Source organism: Pristis pectinata, chromosome 11 (assembly GCF_009764475.1).
Source record: "Pristis pectinata isolate sPriPec2 chromosome 11, sPriPec2.1.pri, whole genome shotgun sequence".
NCBI lineage: Eukaryota > Metazoa > Chordata > Chondrichthyes > Rhinopristiformes > Pristidae > Pristis > Pristis pectinata.
In genome coordinates this window covers 24,445,380-24,461,204 of record NC_067415.1, presented here as the reverse complement: position 1 = coordinate 24,461,204, position 15,825 = coordinate 24,445,380, and the positions used below count along the sequence as shown (strand labels likewise).

Sequence of the window (15,825 nt, the reverse complement as noted above, 5' to 3'; positions counted from 1 at the left end):
TGATAAGCTTCTTCGCTGTCTATGATACCACCTATTTTAGTACCATCTGCAAACTTGCTAACCATACTTGTACATTCATATCCAAATTGTTTATATAAAGAACAAACAACAAAGGTCCCAGCACCAAACCCTGGGGCACATCACTAGTCACAGGCTTCCAGTCTGAGAAACACCATCACTCTCAATAATTGCCTCAATGACTACTGCTCGGTAGCACTCACAGCTACTGTGATGAAGTGCCTAGAGAGGTTGGTTATGGCTAGAATTAACTTCTGCCTGAGCAAGGACCTGGACCCACTGCAATTTGCCTACCGCCACAACAGGTCCATAGAAGACACAATTTCACTGGCTCTCCACTCTGCTTTGGAACACCTAGACAACAGAAAAACATACGTCAGGCTGCTGTTTATCGATTACAGCTCTGTGTTCAACACCATCATCTCCTCAGTATTAATCAACAAGCTTCAAAACCTGGGCCTCTGTACTTCCTTCTGAAACTGGATCCTCATCTTCCTTATTGGTAACAACTCCTCCTCACTGACAATCAACACAGGTGCATATCAAGGATGTGTGCTTAGCCCACTGCTCTACTCTCTCTACACTCACGACTGTATTGCTAAACACAGCTCAAACACCATCTATAAGTTTGCTGATGACACCACTATTGTTGGTAGAATCTCAGATGGCGACGAGGAGGTGTACAAGAGTGAGATAGTTTGGCTGGTTGAGTGGTGTCACAACAACAACCTCTCACTCAACGTCAGCAAGACCAAGGAATTGATTGTGGACTTCAGGATGGGGAAGTAGGGAGAACACACACCAATCTTCAATGAGGGGTCAGCAGCGGAAAGTTCCTGGGCGTCAACATCTCAGAGAATCTATCCTGGGCCCAACACACTGATGCAGTCGCAAAGAAGGCACGCCAGCGGGCCTACTTCATTAGGAGTTTGAGGAGATTTGGTATGTCACCAAAGACCCTTGCAAATTTCTATAGATGGACGGTGGAGAGCATTCTGAGTGGTTGCACCACAGCCTGGTATGGAGCCTCTAATCCAGAGGATAGCAAGAGGCTGCAGAGGATTGTAGACTCAGCCAGCTCCATCATGGGCACAACCTCCCCACCATCAAGAAGGCGGCATCCATCACTAAGGACGCTTACCATCCGGGACATGCCCTCTTCTTGTTACTACCATTGGGGAGGAGGTATAGGAGCCTGAAGATCCACACTCAGTGATTTAGGAGCAGCTTCTTCCCCTCTGTCATCAGATTTCTGAATGGTCCATGAAGCCATGAACACTAGCTTGTTATTCCTTTTTTTTGCATTATTTATTTTTATTGCAATTTATAGTAATTTTCCGTCATTGCACTGTACTGCTGCCACAAAACAACAAATTTCACAACATATAAATCAGTGATAACAAACCTGATTCTGATTCTGATTCTCTGCTATCTCTGAGTCAATTATGAATCCAATTTGCTATCTCTCCCTGGATCTCAGGTGACCTCACCTTCCAGAGAAGACTGCCATGCGGGACCTTGTCAAAGGCCTTTCTAAAGTCCATATAGACAATTTCCACATGAGAAACACTTTTTAATAACTTTTGGTAACTTACGTTCTTATGGGAACAGTCACTTGGGGTGGCCAGTGGTTACCCGAGCAACATGCAACACATTGGAACTTGCTATCCATGATTTTCAGATCATTCTTTTTAATGGTACAGATTTGTGGGAAAGGCACTCACAGATCTCCTGTACATGTTACTGTGGGAGAAAGCTGCTGAGTCTAAAAGATTTTAGCTACTTCTGTTGGGGAAATGTCCACTAAAATATTTTTTACCATTTCCTGGTAACAAATACCTAGGAGAAATTACGTAAAATAATTGTTTATGTAGCACTTTCCACACCCTCAGGACACCTGCAGTGCTTCAAAGCCAATGAATTGTTCTTTGTGGATAAACATTGCGGCTAGTTTGTATATAACAACATGGACCAAACTGGATAAAGAAATGCTTGATTTATTTTGATGTTGCTGACTGAGTGTTGAATGTTATCCAGCATATCAGCAGAAATCTCCCACTCTTGAATATTGTCATGGGATCATTTGCATTCCTCTGTTACTCTGTTCATTGTACTATCCCAAACTCGAGGATCACTGACTGCATTCAGCATTGGAGGGCAATGGGGTCTGGATGATCCTGAGTTCAACACCTCAATTCTGACAACGTAAAGTCTTCGCTGCTGCACTGAAGTGAAGACCAGAATCTGTGCTTGAGTTAGAACTCTAGAATGAACTTATGTCCTTCTGACTCAAATGTAAATGCAGCCACTGCGCCAATCTGACACTTGGATAGAAAGATTTCATTGAGTTTGGTTCATGTTTCAACCAAGAAACCAATAAAAGTTTATGTGATTCATAATATTTTGTAAATGAGACTGACTTAAAGCTGATAAATTTTAACAATTTATTCAGAAGCTGAGACATCTCCTGAAATCTTTTAAACATCTCTATTGATGTTTTTAGTCTCAGAAAAGTCAAGGGGAAATAAATATCTTTTGACTTCAAAATCCAACTCTGCAGTGTTCAAATTCTCCCTGTTTGGAAACAAACTTGTATTAACTCTGTTGCCCTGGCTAATTAGTGGTCTCCTGTGTGCTGCAGATGCAATGAAGACAGATTTGCCTGTGAATGATTGGCTGGGCAGTGAATGTGTGCCCTGTTAAAGGGAAGGTGCATATAAGCAAAGCAATTAATGAGTTGAAAGTAAATCGGTATGGGCTAGTATGGTGTATCAATGTGGCCAATGTGCTCAGTTCAAATGGGTTACAAGAGCAGTGTTAGTGATATGACTGTACTGGTTGGTTGTATATTTTCACCCCTGAAGTAATGGCCACTGAAGCCGTACAAGATCACAGTTGAAATATGTAAGCATACATTTCTTCACTTTTACCTGATACAGAAGTCTCCTTCCATCTTATTATTATTCTTTTAAATAATTAAGATGAAATTCTAGTTGTGACCAAAGATAAAATTATGTTTTGCTTTCCACAATGCTATACTCATCTCTTTGCCTTAAATTCTTAGGTGGAATCAACTCCTACAACTCCCCAGTTTGTTGATCGCAATATCTACCAATGGGATATTAATGGCACAGGAAAACTGGTGAAAATTAAAGGAGTAATTGGCCAATCTCGCAAAGCCCAGTGTACTGACTACACCACCATCAGGCAAGAGATCCAATTGTTGCAAAATACACATGCCACTCACTTCCAATTCTCCCTCAACTGGTCACTACTCCTTCCGAGTGGTGACTCTACCCAGGTCAACAGAGCAAACCTTCGCTATTACAAATGCTATGTCAGTGAGCTTCTACGGGCAAATGTTACTCCAGTCATTGTGTTGTACCATCCCACCCTTGACGATCAGCCACTCCCTTCAGCATTAGGGGTCAATGGAGGCTGGATGAATCCAGCAACGGTTCAGGCTTTTGTGGAATATGCCAGATTTTGTTTCAGGCAGCTGGGAGACAAGGTGAAATTCTGGATAACTATGAGTGAGCCAAATGGCATAAAGTACTTGGAGGGATACAAAACAAATTTCACGATTGTAGGTCATAATTTAATCAAAGCACATGCTCTAGTCTGGCATCTCTACAACAAAGAGTTTCGCAAAGCACAAAATGGGCAGGTCTCTGTTTCTCTTCATGCTGACTGGCTCGACCCTGCTGACCCTTTCTCCAGAGATGACATAGAGGCAGCTGCCAGGACTTTAGAGTTTGATATTGGCTGGTTTGCGGAACCCATTTTTGGTAATGGGGATTACCCTTATATTATACGAGACTGGCAGAGTCAAAGACAAAACATTGGATGGCGCAATTCTTACCTGCCCCACTTCACCAATGAAGAGAAAGAACTAATACGAGGCTCCGTTGATTTTGTGGCACTGAATCACTACACAACTCACATTGTACATCTGGAAAGGAACACCGAAGCTCAGGATGGTTTTGAGCTCAAAGTGCAACACTTGAAGGACACTACCTGGCTGGCATCACCAGATGGAAAAGCAGTTGTACCATGGGGTTTACGTAAATTATTAAGATGGATAAAATCAAAATATGGCAATATTCCCATCTATATCACATCAAATGGAATTGATGATGACTCACCCTCCAAGGACAAATTACGAGTTTACTACATTCAGAGTTACATTAATGAAGCTTTGAAAGGTAAGCCACTTTTAATCAGCCAGAGTAAAAAAAGACTAAATTAAATATCATTTTCATACTGTTCTCAATGTGTTTTTATTGTCTGTGATAGAATTTTTATCTTACGTGAGAACATGAAATAAGAACAGGAATAGGTCATTTGGCCCTTAAAGCTTGTGCTGCCATTCATCAAGATCATGGTTGATTTTCAACCTCAATTCCATTTTAATGCATAATACCCTTACCCCTTGACTCCTTTAATATCCAGAAATATACAAGTTTTTGTTTGAATGGTCTCAGTGATTGATCCTCCACAGTCCTTCAATGTAAAGAATTCCAAAGATTCACCATCCCCTTACATAAGATTTCTCTTCTCGGTCTGAAAAGGCCCACCCTTTATTCTGACACTGTGACTCCTGCTTCAAAGCTCCTCATCCTGGAGAAACATACTCCCTGCATCTAATCTATTGTGAAGGATTTTGTAAGTTTCAATGAGATCAGATCTTATTCTTCTAAATTCTAGAGAATACCGGCCTAGTCTACTGTGTCTCCCTTCGTACAGCATGCCAGCCAGTCTTGGAAACAGTCCAGTCAATCTTTGCTACCCATCTTCTATTGGCATGTGTATCTATTTTTTAAGTACACAGTATGCCAGTTGCAGTATCACCAAGGCCGTATAACACTGCAATAGGATTTTCTTACTTTTATAATCAAACTCCCTTATAATAAAAAAAACTAAACTATTTGTCTTTCTAAGGACACCTAAGTTGCTGTGAACATCAACATTACCCTATCCCTCACTATTTAAAAAAAATCTGTTTTTCTGTTTGTGTTTCAAAGTGCAAATTATCTACATTATATTGCAACTGCCACATTCTTGCCCAATCACTCAGTTTGTCTACATTTCCTTGAAGTCACTTTTTATGTTTTTCCCTTCTTACAAACCCACCTAGTTTTATATCATCAGCAAACTTAGAAATATACAGTTTGGTCCACTCAGCAAAATATTTGTTTTGGATCCTGAATAGCTGGGGCCTAAGGATCAACCCCACGGTGTCCCATTAGTCACAAACTACAACTCTGAGAAGAATCCATTTGCTCCCACTTTTAGCTTGCTGTCCAATAGCCAATTCTCAATTGATATCAACATATTTTCCCCAGTTCTATGTATTCTGAACTTGCTTCCAATTTCCTATGTGAGATCTTATAAAAAGCCTCCTGATAATCCAAATTTACCACAACCATTGGTTTGTCCATAGTTATTCTACTAGTCTCATTCTCAAAGAAATCCAGTAGATTATTTAAACATGTTTCCTTCATAAATCCACGCTAACTCTGCTCAATCCTATTATTCTTTTCAAGATGTTCTTTTCTTCTATCTTTCATTGTAGATTGCACATTTAGGCTAGCAGGTCTGTAGTTTCCTGTTTCCTTTCTGCCTCCTTTCTCGAATGTTGGGGACACATTTGTTACCATCCAATCCACGGGAACAATTCCAGAATCTATAGAATCTTGCAAGATGATAACCAGGGCTTTCACTATATCTATAGCAACCTCTTTCAAAACTCTGGGATACAGATCATCAGATCCATAGGATTTATTAAATTTTAGTCTCACCAACATCTCTAGTAACATTTTTTTAACCAGTATTCATTTTCTTCAGCTCTTCATTCTTGCTTGATCCTTGATTCTCTGGTAATTCCTGCCAGGCATTTTGTGTCTTCTTCCATAAAGACAGATACAAAGTAATTTCTCTGCCTTTTCCTTATCCTCATTATAAATTCCCCCATTTCCAGCTGTAACAAGCCCACAGTCCAGTTTTATGTTTTTTGCAAGTTTATTCTCATATCCTATCTTACCTTCATTTGTCAATTTCTTGGTCATCCTTTGTTCAGTTCTAAAGTGCTCCCGATCCTCAGGTCTACTGCTATTTGTCAACTTTATGAAACTCTTCCTTGGATTTTTATATCACCTTTAATTTCTCCTCTCAGCCACAGTTGTGTCTTAAAGAAATAATTTCTTTTCTGCAAATTATGTGTTATTTCTTTAAATGCCAGTGATTGCCTGTCATACCTTATTTTCCTAATCAACAACAGCCAACTCATACCCCTCATATTTTCATAGACCTGAATTTCAGATTGAACTATATCATCTTTAAGCTCAATGTAAACGATCCACCATTTGTATGTGAAAATAAGCAGAGTGTTCTTCTGGTATCCAACTCCTGCATTGTTCAACCAACCTCATTATATCAAATATACCTCAACCCATCTGCTGATTGTGGGATCTTGTTATGGACAAATTACCTGCTACTTTATGTCTGTAGCATTAGTGACTGCAGTTCAGATAGATTTAATGGGACTTGAGGTTGGAGGATTGAAGTAAAATGTGTCTTTTGCTTTGGTGTTGGTGAATTTGTCACCCATCATCCTCTCTACCCAATTGAAGGTGATAGGTATGACTGCCTGTTTTATGCCCCTCACCAAAGTTGAATTTTACCCCTCAAATGCCCTGAAGATATTATGTGGAACATATATCAATTCAATACAATGGCTTGTTTTGTGCTTTTAGCCTGTTCCAGAAGAACCCATTGGCCAGCAGCAGTGGGTGGCCCGGCACATTCCTGACTTCCACGTCTGTGCAAAGCAGCCTGAAGGTCAGGAATGTGTTCGAGGTGAACTGCTGGCTACACTGCTGGACTCTGCACTGAGTGCTTGGTTGGTTCTAGGCTGAGCTGGGGAATTGGATGTGCTTTTATTGTGTTCCTCAGCTTTGCACCAGAGATGACAGGTATATTGAGTACAACTGCACTTATTTGGTGGGGTCACTGACCTGGATTAAGATAGTGAGTGCATATAAGAAGTTTATTTTAAATTTGTTTTACTCTATCTTACTATTTTTAATGAATATGTATTAAAGTAAGTTGATTATTTTAAACTTATTTTAAATTTTTACACTATGTAATTACTGCAATAACTTTTACATTTTTACATCTATCTCATCTGTTTTTTTTAATATCACTAATTATCAGAGACATTTTGAAACAGTTAAAAAGCCAGTGTTGGCACAAGCTGTCAAAACGTCTTCGGTGTGGTCCAGAGCCGTCATTCACAGACTGCTGCATTTTGTAGGACAGCATGGCATGGAGCTCAGTTGTTCCACAAGGCCACAGAAGATTAGTGTGGTCATTGGAAATAGTGTAGGTAGGGAACATGAGATAGGGGCTGTGTCAAACTTGATTCGTATCAATGGCTATTAACACAATTACCCACATTTCAGGGATATCTATAGATCTCATTGGGTTTATTTTGTCTTTTGTTTGATTCCTTATGCAGCCTTAAAACTAGATGGAGTAAATATCCGTGGATATTTTGCTTGGGCTTTGAAAGATATTGACGAACCAAACTACGGCCTCTACAACTCCAATCAAGCAGCTAAACTCTCTGTTGAATACTACAGGCGAATTGTTGATAATGGTGGATTTCCTGCAACAAAATCACCCAGTACCAAATGCTATCAAGGCTTATATTCTTCTGCAGAATGTAATCCTTTCTACTTAAGGAAACAGTTATTAATTTTCACATTCTGCACTTTAAGTGTTTTTACAGCAACTATGTTTTTGGTTATTTATTATTCTTCAAAAAGATGCAGAAAATATAAGTAATCAAATTTATACATGGAAATGTGGAGAAATGAGTCATTTGTATGTTAAGGAGAGTGATATTTAAAGTAATGCTCTGCTTAGTGAGCAGCTTGGCATTAGCTCTGGATTGTAACTTTGCTTTTCTTAAAAATATTCTCCTCTCCCAGTCTGAAACAAATGACTCAAGGTTTTAGCCACAACATGACTGAGCCTGTACAGTGAGCATCTATGAGACTCTGGACAAATGTCACAGTTAAGGCCACTCCACAGAATAATTTCCCCAAACACACACCACAATTTTGAGTTAATGTCAGAATGTAAACAGATGAAACTGTAACATATTTGACATCTCCCCCAATTCTTGTTTTCAGTGAAGCCAACAAAAATCCTAAAATATGTAACAGAGATCATTGATTCAATGTCATTATGTTATACCATGATGTAGAGTTAAAATTACCCCACTAACTGTACGTAGCTGGCTAAAAGAATAAAACGTGGCTCTCTCATATTCTGCAAGGCTCAATACTATATCAGGCAATGAATCAATGAGCAACTGATGACTCATCCAATTCAAAGTTTGAATTAAATCTGACAATTATAAATTTAGTTTAAAACCACTTTAAGCATGGCAGGAGCACCATTACCAAAAGGGTGACAAAGAAAACCTTTCATGTCTGGTTCTCCTAATAGAGCTCCTAATAAGGAATGGTGGGTTTATACTCATGTGTCAGCATTTTGGTCATCCGTTCAATTTGATGTGTGGGATGGAGTCAGCCTACAGTCAGGAGGCCTTCCCAATTTCCAAATAGCCTTTCCACTTAGTGAGGCCCAAGTTCCCCTCATTTGTTCCAAAAAAAAAGAAATTTTGGGAGGTTCCCTTCTGATGGCAGAAAAGTGGTGGAGCAGAACTGATGCTGCCACTGCCCCCCGCCCCCCCTCAAAAAAAAGCACCATATTGTGGAGAATGAGTCCTGATTATAGTTAGAGCAGATAACACAATTGTTAGCATTTGTAAATTTGGATAACCGTCAGGAGTATACAGAGAAATCACTGATTCACGGTGATTAGCTCCATTTGCTAAGCAAATATTTATAAAAAACCTTTCTCTCACTTTCTCCAAGTTCTCTTTGTTTTTAATGGTGTAGATAATTATTTACAGATTTAGTATCCAAAGCTAGAACTAGATTCCAAACCTAATGCCAAGGTGCTGACTATCTTTACAAATGCAATGACTATTGCATTTTCAGGATCCACCTCAGATTGGATAGGGGAAAATATTTTAGAGTACTTGGGCTGTTCGGCATCGTCTTTTATTGAAATAAAACATAAAGCCGACATCTGCAAACCAACTAGTATGTGTTCTTCATCATCCTTTTTCTTCTGACTTTTGCCAAGTACGTGTCTTTGATAAGTGATACAGACTTGGAAGTACATAACATGAAGAGAGGGGATGACCCCAGAAAAAGGCAGCTCTCAAAAATGTCTGGAAACCAGATGAAGGTCAAAGGTTCTCATACAGCAGGGTATTATTTAAAAAGTAATAAATGAGCTTAAAATTTATTTTTAGATGTGTATATTTGTGTGACTGCTCAAGCAATTGTTCATTGTGTTGTTTGTAGATAAAGAATACAGAAAACTTTGCTCTGTTAAAGTTGCATGTGACAAAATGACTGAGTGGTGCCTATAATTAAAAAGTGCAGTAGCTCATACTAGTTGTTATCGTGGCTTATTTCTTTTAAATCATTACTAAGTTTCTGATTAGCATGTGATGTTGGTATGCCACAGGCATCCAGCTTAGCTATGGGCATTGCAGGAGCCATTTAAAACTTGATGGTCCAAATTAAAAATGATTTCCCAGCAGACTTCAGCCTTGCAGGCAGTAGTGATACAATGCCAGAGGCTCATCATTACCAATCTCCATGCTCTACCACATCAGACATTTCCAATGGCTGGGAGTGCACCAAATTATAGAAATAGCTGACATTGAAAAATTAGTCACGATCAAAATTGTAACTTTGTGTTGAAAGTATGCCCATCTTGCCTGTTGATTATTATCACATTTAGAATGATTTGGACAAACACTATAGATGGACAAAAATGCTTTAATTCCTGTAACACCATGCAATGCTAAGGCACTGCACATCAATTGATTAACAAAAGGAAGGTGTTGCAATTTTCCTCAATATGAGCCATAGTCTCATCATAATCTTCTGCTTGTTCACCATACTTGACAATATTCTTATTTTTGAAGCAACCATTACATTCATAGTTCTGTTTCAATGGTGTCTGTAGAATTTAACATTCCAACCACCTGTAGAGAAAGATCACTGGACACTGGGAACTTTGTAAGGTTAGATTTAGAGCTTTTTGAAGGGTTACTTTTAAAACCATTTTTTACTGGCGTGCAGAATTGATGAATATTGAACCACTTTGACTTGCTAAAGGTAAATGATTAACCAGGGTTTGCAAACCTATTCAAATCCACTTGTTAAAGTGGGTTCTGCAATTGAACACATTCAAGTGGAAAGCTGGAAATTTCTAGTTGGATTTTAGCTCAGTGTCAGCAGTCCCTCTTCTGAATCAGCTTAGGTTTCAAGTCCCACTTTTGTGAGTTGAATGGTGGCTAGTGTTGGCTAGTGCTTCAGTGGATTTCTGAGAAAAATGAAGGACAGTTTGAGTCATTGTCTATTGGATGACATGTTAAATTGTGGTCCATTCTGCCATCTCAAGTCACTCCAAGGTCCTAACTGATGAGTAACATCAGAGTTGTCACTGTGTTGCAGCCAATATTTATTCCTCAGCTAGCACTGCAAAAACTAGCAATACAATGTTATTTCTGGTGCCTTCCAGTATGTAACCTGGCTGTGATATACCCTACATTACAATGATGACTGCACTTCAAAAGAACTTTTGTTGTTTGTAAGGTGGATTACAAAGCCCTGAGATTGTCAAACATACTACATAAATGCAAACCTTCATGCTACAGTTATTCTCTGCAGTCCTTTGTGTTTTTGGAAGTTTTACTTCCTTCTGCAGAAGGTGACAGTGGTCTGAGTGGAAGAGAAGCCATTAGTGACAGGGAACACATGGCCAGTGACTTAATTCCTATCCTCTATTATCCTTGTGATGCCCCCAATGCAATCTCTGCTTGATGCCCCCAATGCAATCTCTGCTTAACTTTCTCTCAGTTCTCTTCCCTTCATATTACACAACCTACCGCCTTACCTCTCCTTCCACATGATTGACCTCTATCTCCTCACTTCCTCCTTGCTCCAGTCACCTACCTCATCCTTAACCTCCCATTCATTCTTCTTTCTTGGTTGTTTCCATGTTATACAGCTGAAGCTGCATTTACAATTATTATAATGAAAATAACACGAGGAAAGCCACAATTTTGTTGTAGGGCATCTGAAGAGATTACCAAAAGGCATTTCAGTAAATACAAAGCCAGCAGTAGAAGTATTCCATGCACCCATTAATAACAAAGCACCAACTTATGATGTAATCTTTATTAGTGCATTTCATAATATGACAAAGAAAAAATAAATTTTGTACAAGAAATAATGAAAACATTAACCACATACTTTTTTTAAACTGCATCAGAACTGCTCACTCTGAATATTAGGTAATCATATTTACAATCAACAAAAATCCAGCAAATGAGGTAAAAATATGAGGTATAAATAGTTACATCCTTAAATAAAATTCCTTGTCATTCTGAATCCCAATCAGTGATATAATACTATGTTGAAAATATGGCCCAAGTACAAATGGAAGTACAACCACTTGACACATGCAGATATAAAGTGACTACACTCATGAAAGATGTATTGCAATTAAGTACATGACACTGACATGGCAACTTTCTTCACAATTGTTTAAGAGTAACTGCACCTTGAATATTGCATAGGAAAATATTGTGAAAATTATAATGTGCTTTAAAACATGCCCAGTATAATAGTAGAGTAAAATCAACACCATATTCTCCTCAGAAAAGTTCTTTAATAAGTTTCTAGTACAAATTCTTGTTTTTGCTAATCCAGAGGGAACAATAAATTATTGAACTGCATAATTACTTTTTAAATATATATTTGCGTGTTGGCAGGAGGGAGGGTCTTAGTGAAACATTCTACTTTATCCGTACATGCACATTATTTTCAGCTCTGTTGGTATTCTGAACTATTTTCATTACAGGTAGTCAAGCTGCAACTTTGTCAAAGCAAATCTGACCTTAACAGAGGTCATTGTGAAAATGGCTTCACTGTGCAAACATCTGACATACACAGCAAAATCTGCTTCAAATTCTATGGCAAGATATTGGGATCCAAGTGACAGGAATATAAGCTCATTAGCCAGCATCGCAGCTGATTGTTAAAGGCTGAAAATCTGGATACAGTTTTATATATATTTAGGCTTATTCTTCATAGATATCTTTGTTATCTACATATTTATATATTTATATATACACACACACATATTTATATAAATGTAAATGCTTCTCAGAAGCATTTATTCCTCAAACTGTGCAAAGCACAGATTAAAATTTTGTATAGCTTTATGGATCTTATTGTTTTAGGAGCCCCACTGCAATTCCCTGGACCCTAATCTTGGAGTCCACTGAGCATACATGGATAAATTACAAATAAAAAGAAATGCTGAAACAATAACCTTCCAAACAGCTCCAGAAGCATGACCTTATACAAACTGATTCAGCAATGGGCCCAGGAGTTTGGAAAGACTCAATCACATCACAAAGAGGCAGACTGCAATGTTCGAAAAGCTTGCCATGGATGCTGCAGGTCAACACCACTGTGTATCTGTAACCCAGAGGAATACCATGGCAACCATACAGCACAGTGAGAGCTCTTGCCGGAGAGTCACTTGATACAGGATAATTTTACAAATCTATTTACCGAAGAGCAGGCCATTCACCATTAGTGTGAAGTACTTAATCACCCCTTTATTTTCTTCTCTGTTTCCTGTAAAATGGCATACATTTTCCTTTGACAAATGTAACCCTCCTGATTAGAGGCTTCTTTGTTTCAGATTTTGGTTTCTGGTCCTTCTGCATTTATAGGTTGAAATGAGTTTCTAATTCTAGCAACGTCTGCAGCACAAAGATACCCAAAGGCTTTGTTGTACCATTCTGGAGTCCGACCCCTTTAAAAAAACACACACACACATATTTGGATTATCACTGTGATGGATCTCTGCAGACTGAAACAAGCACGCATTAACATCTGAGCATAAAGCACACAGTCATTTTGTGGTTTTATTTCATGAATTTATAACAGCCATATGAGGATAGTTCACAAATTCCCATTATGTGGCAACATACAATTCCTTTCACACAGGACTAAACAAAAAGATTAACTTTTGGAAAGTTGCCTTTGGCTTCTTTAAAATCAGAAGAATATTTGTGCTTTTTTTAAAATATTCCTCTGAAGAGGAACACGGAAAATAAAAAAAATATTGGAAACGAGTAGATTTCTCTATGCATAGAAACGAAAGACAAGTTCACATTTTAGGTTCACATTTAATTCTGATGCAATGTATGACCAGAATTGCTGACCTATCAGATGCTGATTCATTAGCTGTCTGTTTCCATTGGTCTCAGTTTCTGGTTCACTTAGGTAGCAATGCTGTGTTCAATGGGAGATGGCTGATGGTTACAAAGCAGTAATTCAATCCTGTGGTGTGATGACATCATTAATCAGTGGAATAAAGGTTGTGCCGTTTATGATGATTTGCAGAATTGCAAGACTGGATTAATGCCTTGAAACCTGCTGCTTAACAGATTTTTTTCCTTGCAGTGTTTTTGGGGTTTCTCATCTTTACAAACTGAGCAAGCTCATTCTGAGAAATACATGATGGTGAAAAGCTGATAATGTGACTGCGAAGCAGGATCTAACACATTGTAATTCTTAGATTATATAAATGCAAGATCTTTCTCTTTTCTTTATTATAGTTATGCCCAAATGATTTAAAAAAAAGTTTCATCCTTACATGTTTAATGGATAGAAAATTGGGTGGACCCTGTTACATTGAACCAAACCTCCACATTTAGTTTTCCTCAACATATTGACAGACCTTGGAGGATCTATCCTGGGCCGAACACATTGATGCAATCACGAAGAAGGCATGCCAGCGTCTCTACTTCATTAGGAGGTTGAGGAGATTTAGTATGTCACCAAAGACTCTTACAAATTTCTATAGATGTACAGTAGAGAGCATTCTGACTGGTACAGAGGCTCCAATGCAAGGATCACAAGGGGCTGCAGAGGGTTGTAGACTCAGCCAGCTCCATCATGGGCACAACCCTCCCCACCATCGAGGACACCTTCAAGAGGCAGTGCCTCAAGAAGGTGGCATCCATCACTGAGGACCCTCACCATCCGGGACGTGCCCTCTTCTCATTACTACATCGGGGTGGAATTACAGGAGCCTGAAGACCCACACTCAACGATTTAGAAACAGCTTATTCCCCTCCGCCGTCAGATTTCTGAATGGTCCATGAACCCATGAACACTACCTTGTCATTCCTTTTTTTAGCACTATTTATTTATAATTAATAGTAATTTTATGTCTTTGCACTGTACTGCTGCCGCAAAACAACAAATTTCACATCATACAAGTCAGTGACAATAAACCTGATTCTGATATTGTCCCCAGAGGATCTTTTTGCCTTAATGCAGGAACAGGAAGACTTGTCTTCATTAATCAGTTGATAATTCTAGTTGATGTCTGGTAAACACTGATCCAATCTCAGAATCTTAGCAGGGATGTACACAGGCAGTCCTCAGGATCTATAAGGGTTCCATTCCTGAGAACTTTCTGTAAGCTGATTTCTCTGTTAGTCAGAAACATCCTTTTTCTATAACTACCCAAATCATATCGCCTCTACGTACACTTGCTATATTTCTTTCATTTCATTGAATACTCACCCTAACACTACCCATAATTAAACCAATTGAATTATATACTGTATCCAGTCATTAATGAATACCATGAAACATTTTATTATTATTACTAGCTTGAAAAATGCTTTAAAAATGTATAGGAGAATTTGTGTAAAGTCAGATTTCTGTAAGCCAGATCATTTGCAACCCAGGGAGCCGCTGTACTACTTTGTGAAATAAAAACACAAAATGTTGGAAATGCTCATCTTGTCAGGCATTATCTTTATTATTTATTCATTCATTCAAGGCACGTGGGCATCAAAACCATGCGCCGTGGTCAGCATTTCCTGCCCACCTCTCATTACATATGAACTGAGTGGTTTGCTAGAACAGGGAGCAGCTAGGAGTCGACATCAATGCTCTGGGCCAGGGATCATATCTAGGCATGATGGGATAAGACTTCTTCCTCTGAAGGACACTGGTGAACCAGGCGAGTAGAGAACTAAAAGGAAGGTCTGTAACGGAGTGAACATAACAGACTAAAGGGACAATAGATCATGGGAAAAGTAAAGAAACAAATAATTGATCTACTAGAGAAGTCATTGGAAGAAACCTAAACATTAACGGAAATTAGAAAAGGAAAAACATTGTGGGTGCTTGAAATCCGAAAAAAGTGATGCAAATGCTCATATATTATGAATATACAATTTATATACTATATTTAAAATCAACAGAGTATCAGATTTCCAAGTTCCAATACATTGTAAAACTTTAAAAAGGAGATTACTGGATGTACTTGCCTTCCCTTTCACTTTCTTACATAAAGCAAGCGTATAAACAAACGGAAATAACTAGGAAAAAATGTGAGTTTTGCAAAATGACAGAAGAGTGGGACAGTGGAAGGCAGATTGGAAAACAATAAGGTGGCAACACCTTATAGTAAGAACTAGCAGCTAGGAAGTCTGCTTTGCTGTTTTCTAACAGCAAAGCCTCAGGAAGTTAATCATCATATATTCAAAAGCAAAATAACAGAGTTATTAAAAATCTGAAATAATGTACAGTATTTAGAGCCATTAAGAGT

General features: G+C 38.5%; 2 protein-coding genes across 11 annotated transcripts in view; one reads left to right on the top strand and one right to left on the bottom strand.

Annotated features, from left to right (window-relative positions):
* kl (klotho) overlaps positions 1 to 9,516 on the top strand; it is a 59,173-nt gene extending 49,657 nt beyond the window's left edge. For both annotated transcript variants that reach the window (XM_052026763.1, XM_052026762.1), the window contains 2 exons: positions 3,083 to 4,223; positions 7,538 to 9,516. In XM_052026763.1, coding sequence (XP_051882723.1) covers positions 3,083 to 4,223; positions 7,538 to 7,866 — 1,470 coding nt within the window. In that variant the 3' untranslated portion in view covers positions 7,867 to 9,516. The remainder of the gene's footprint in view (positions 1 to 3,082; positions 4,224 to 7,537) is intronic.
* Positions 9,517 to 11,345: 1,829 nt separating this feature from the next.
* LOC127575827 (stAR-related lipid transfer protein 13-like) overlaps positions 11,346 to 15,825 on the bottom strand; it is a 425,779-nt gene continuing 421,299 nt past the window's right edge. For all 9 annotated transcript variants that reach the window (XM_052025973.1, XM_052025972.1, XM_052025971.1 and 6 more), the window contains one exon: positions 11,346 to 13,005. In XM_052025973.1, coding sequence (XP_051881933.1) covers positions 12,888 to 13,005 — 118 coding nt within the window. In that variant the 3' untranslated portion in view covers positions 11,346 to 12,887. The remainder of the gene's footprint in view (positions 13,006 to 15,825) is intronic.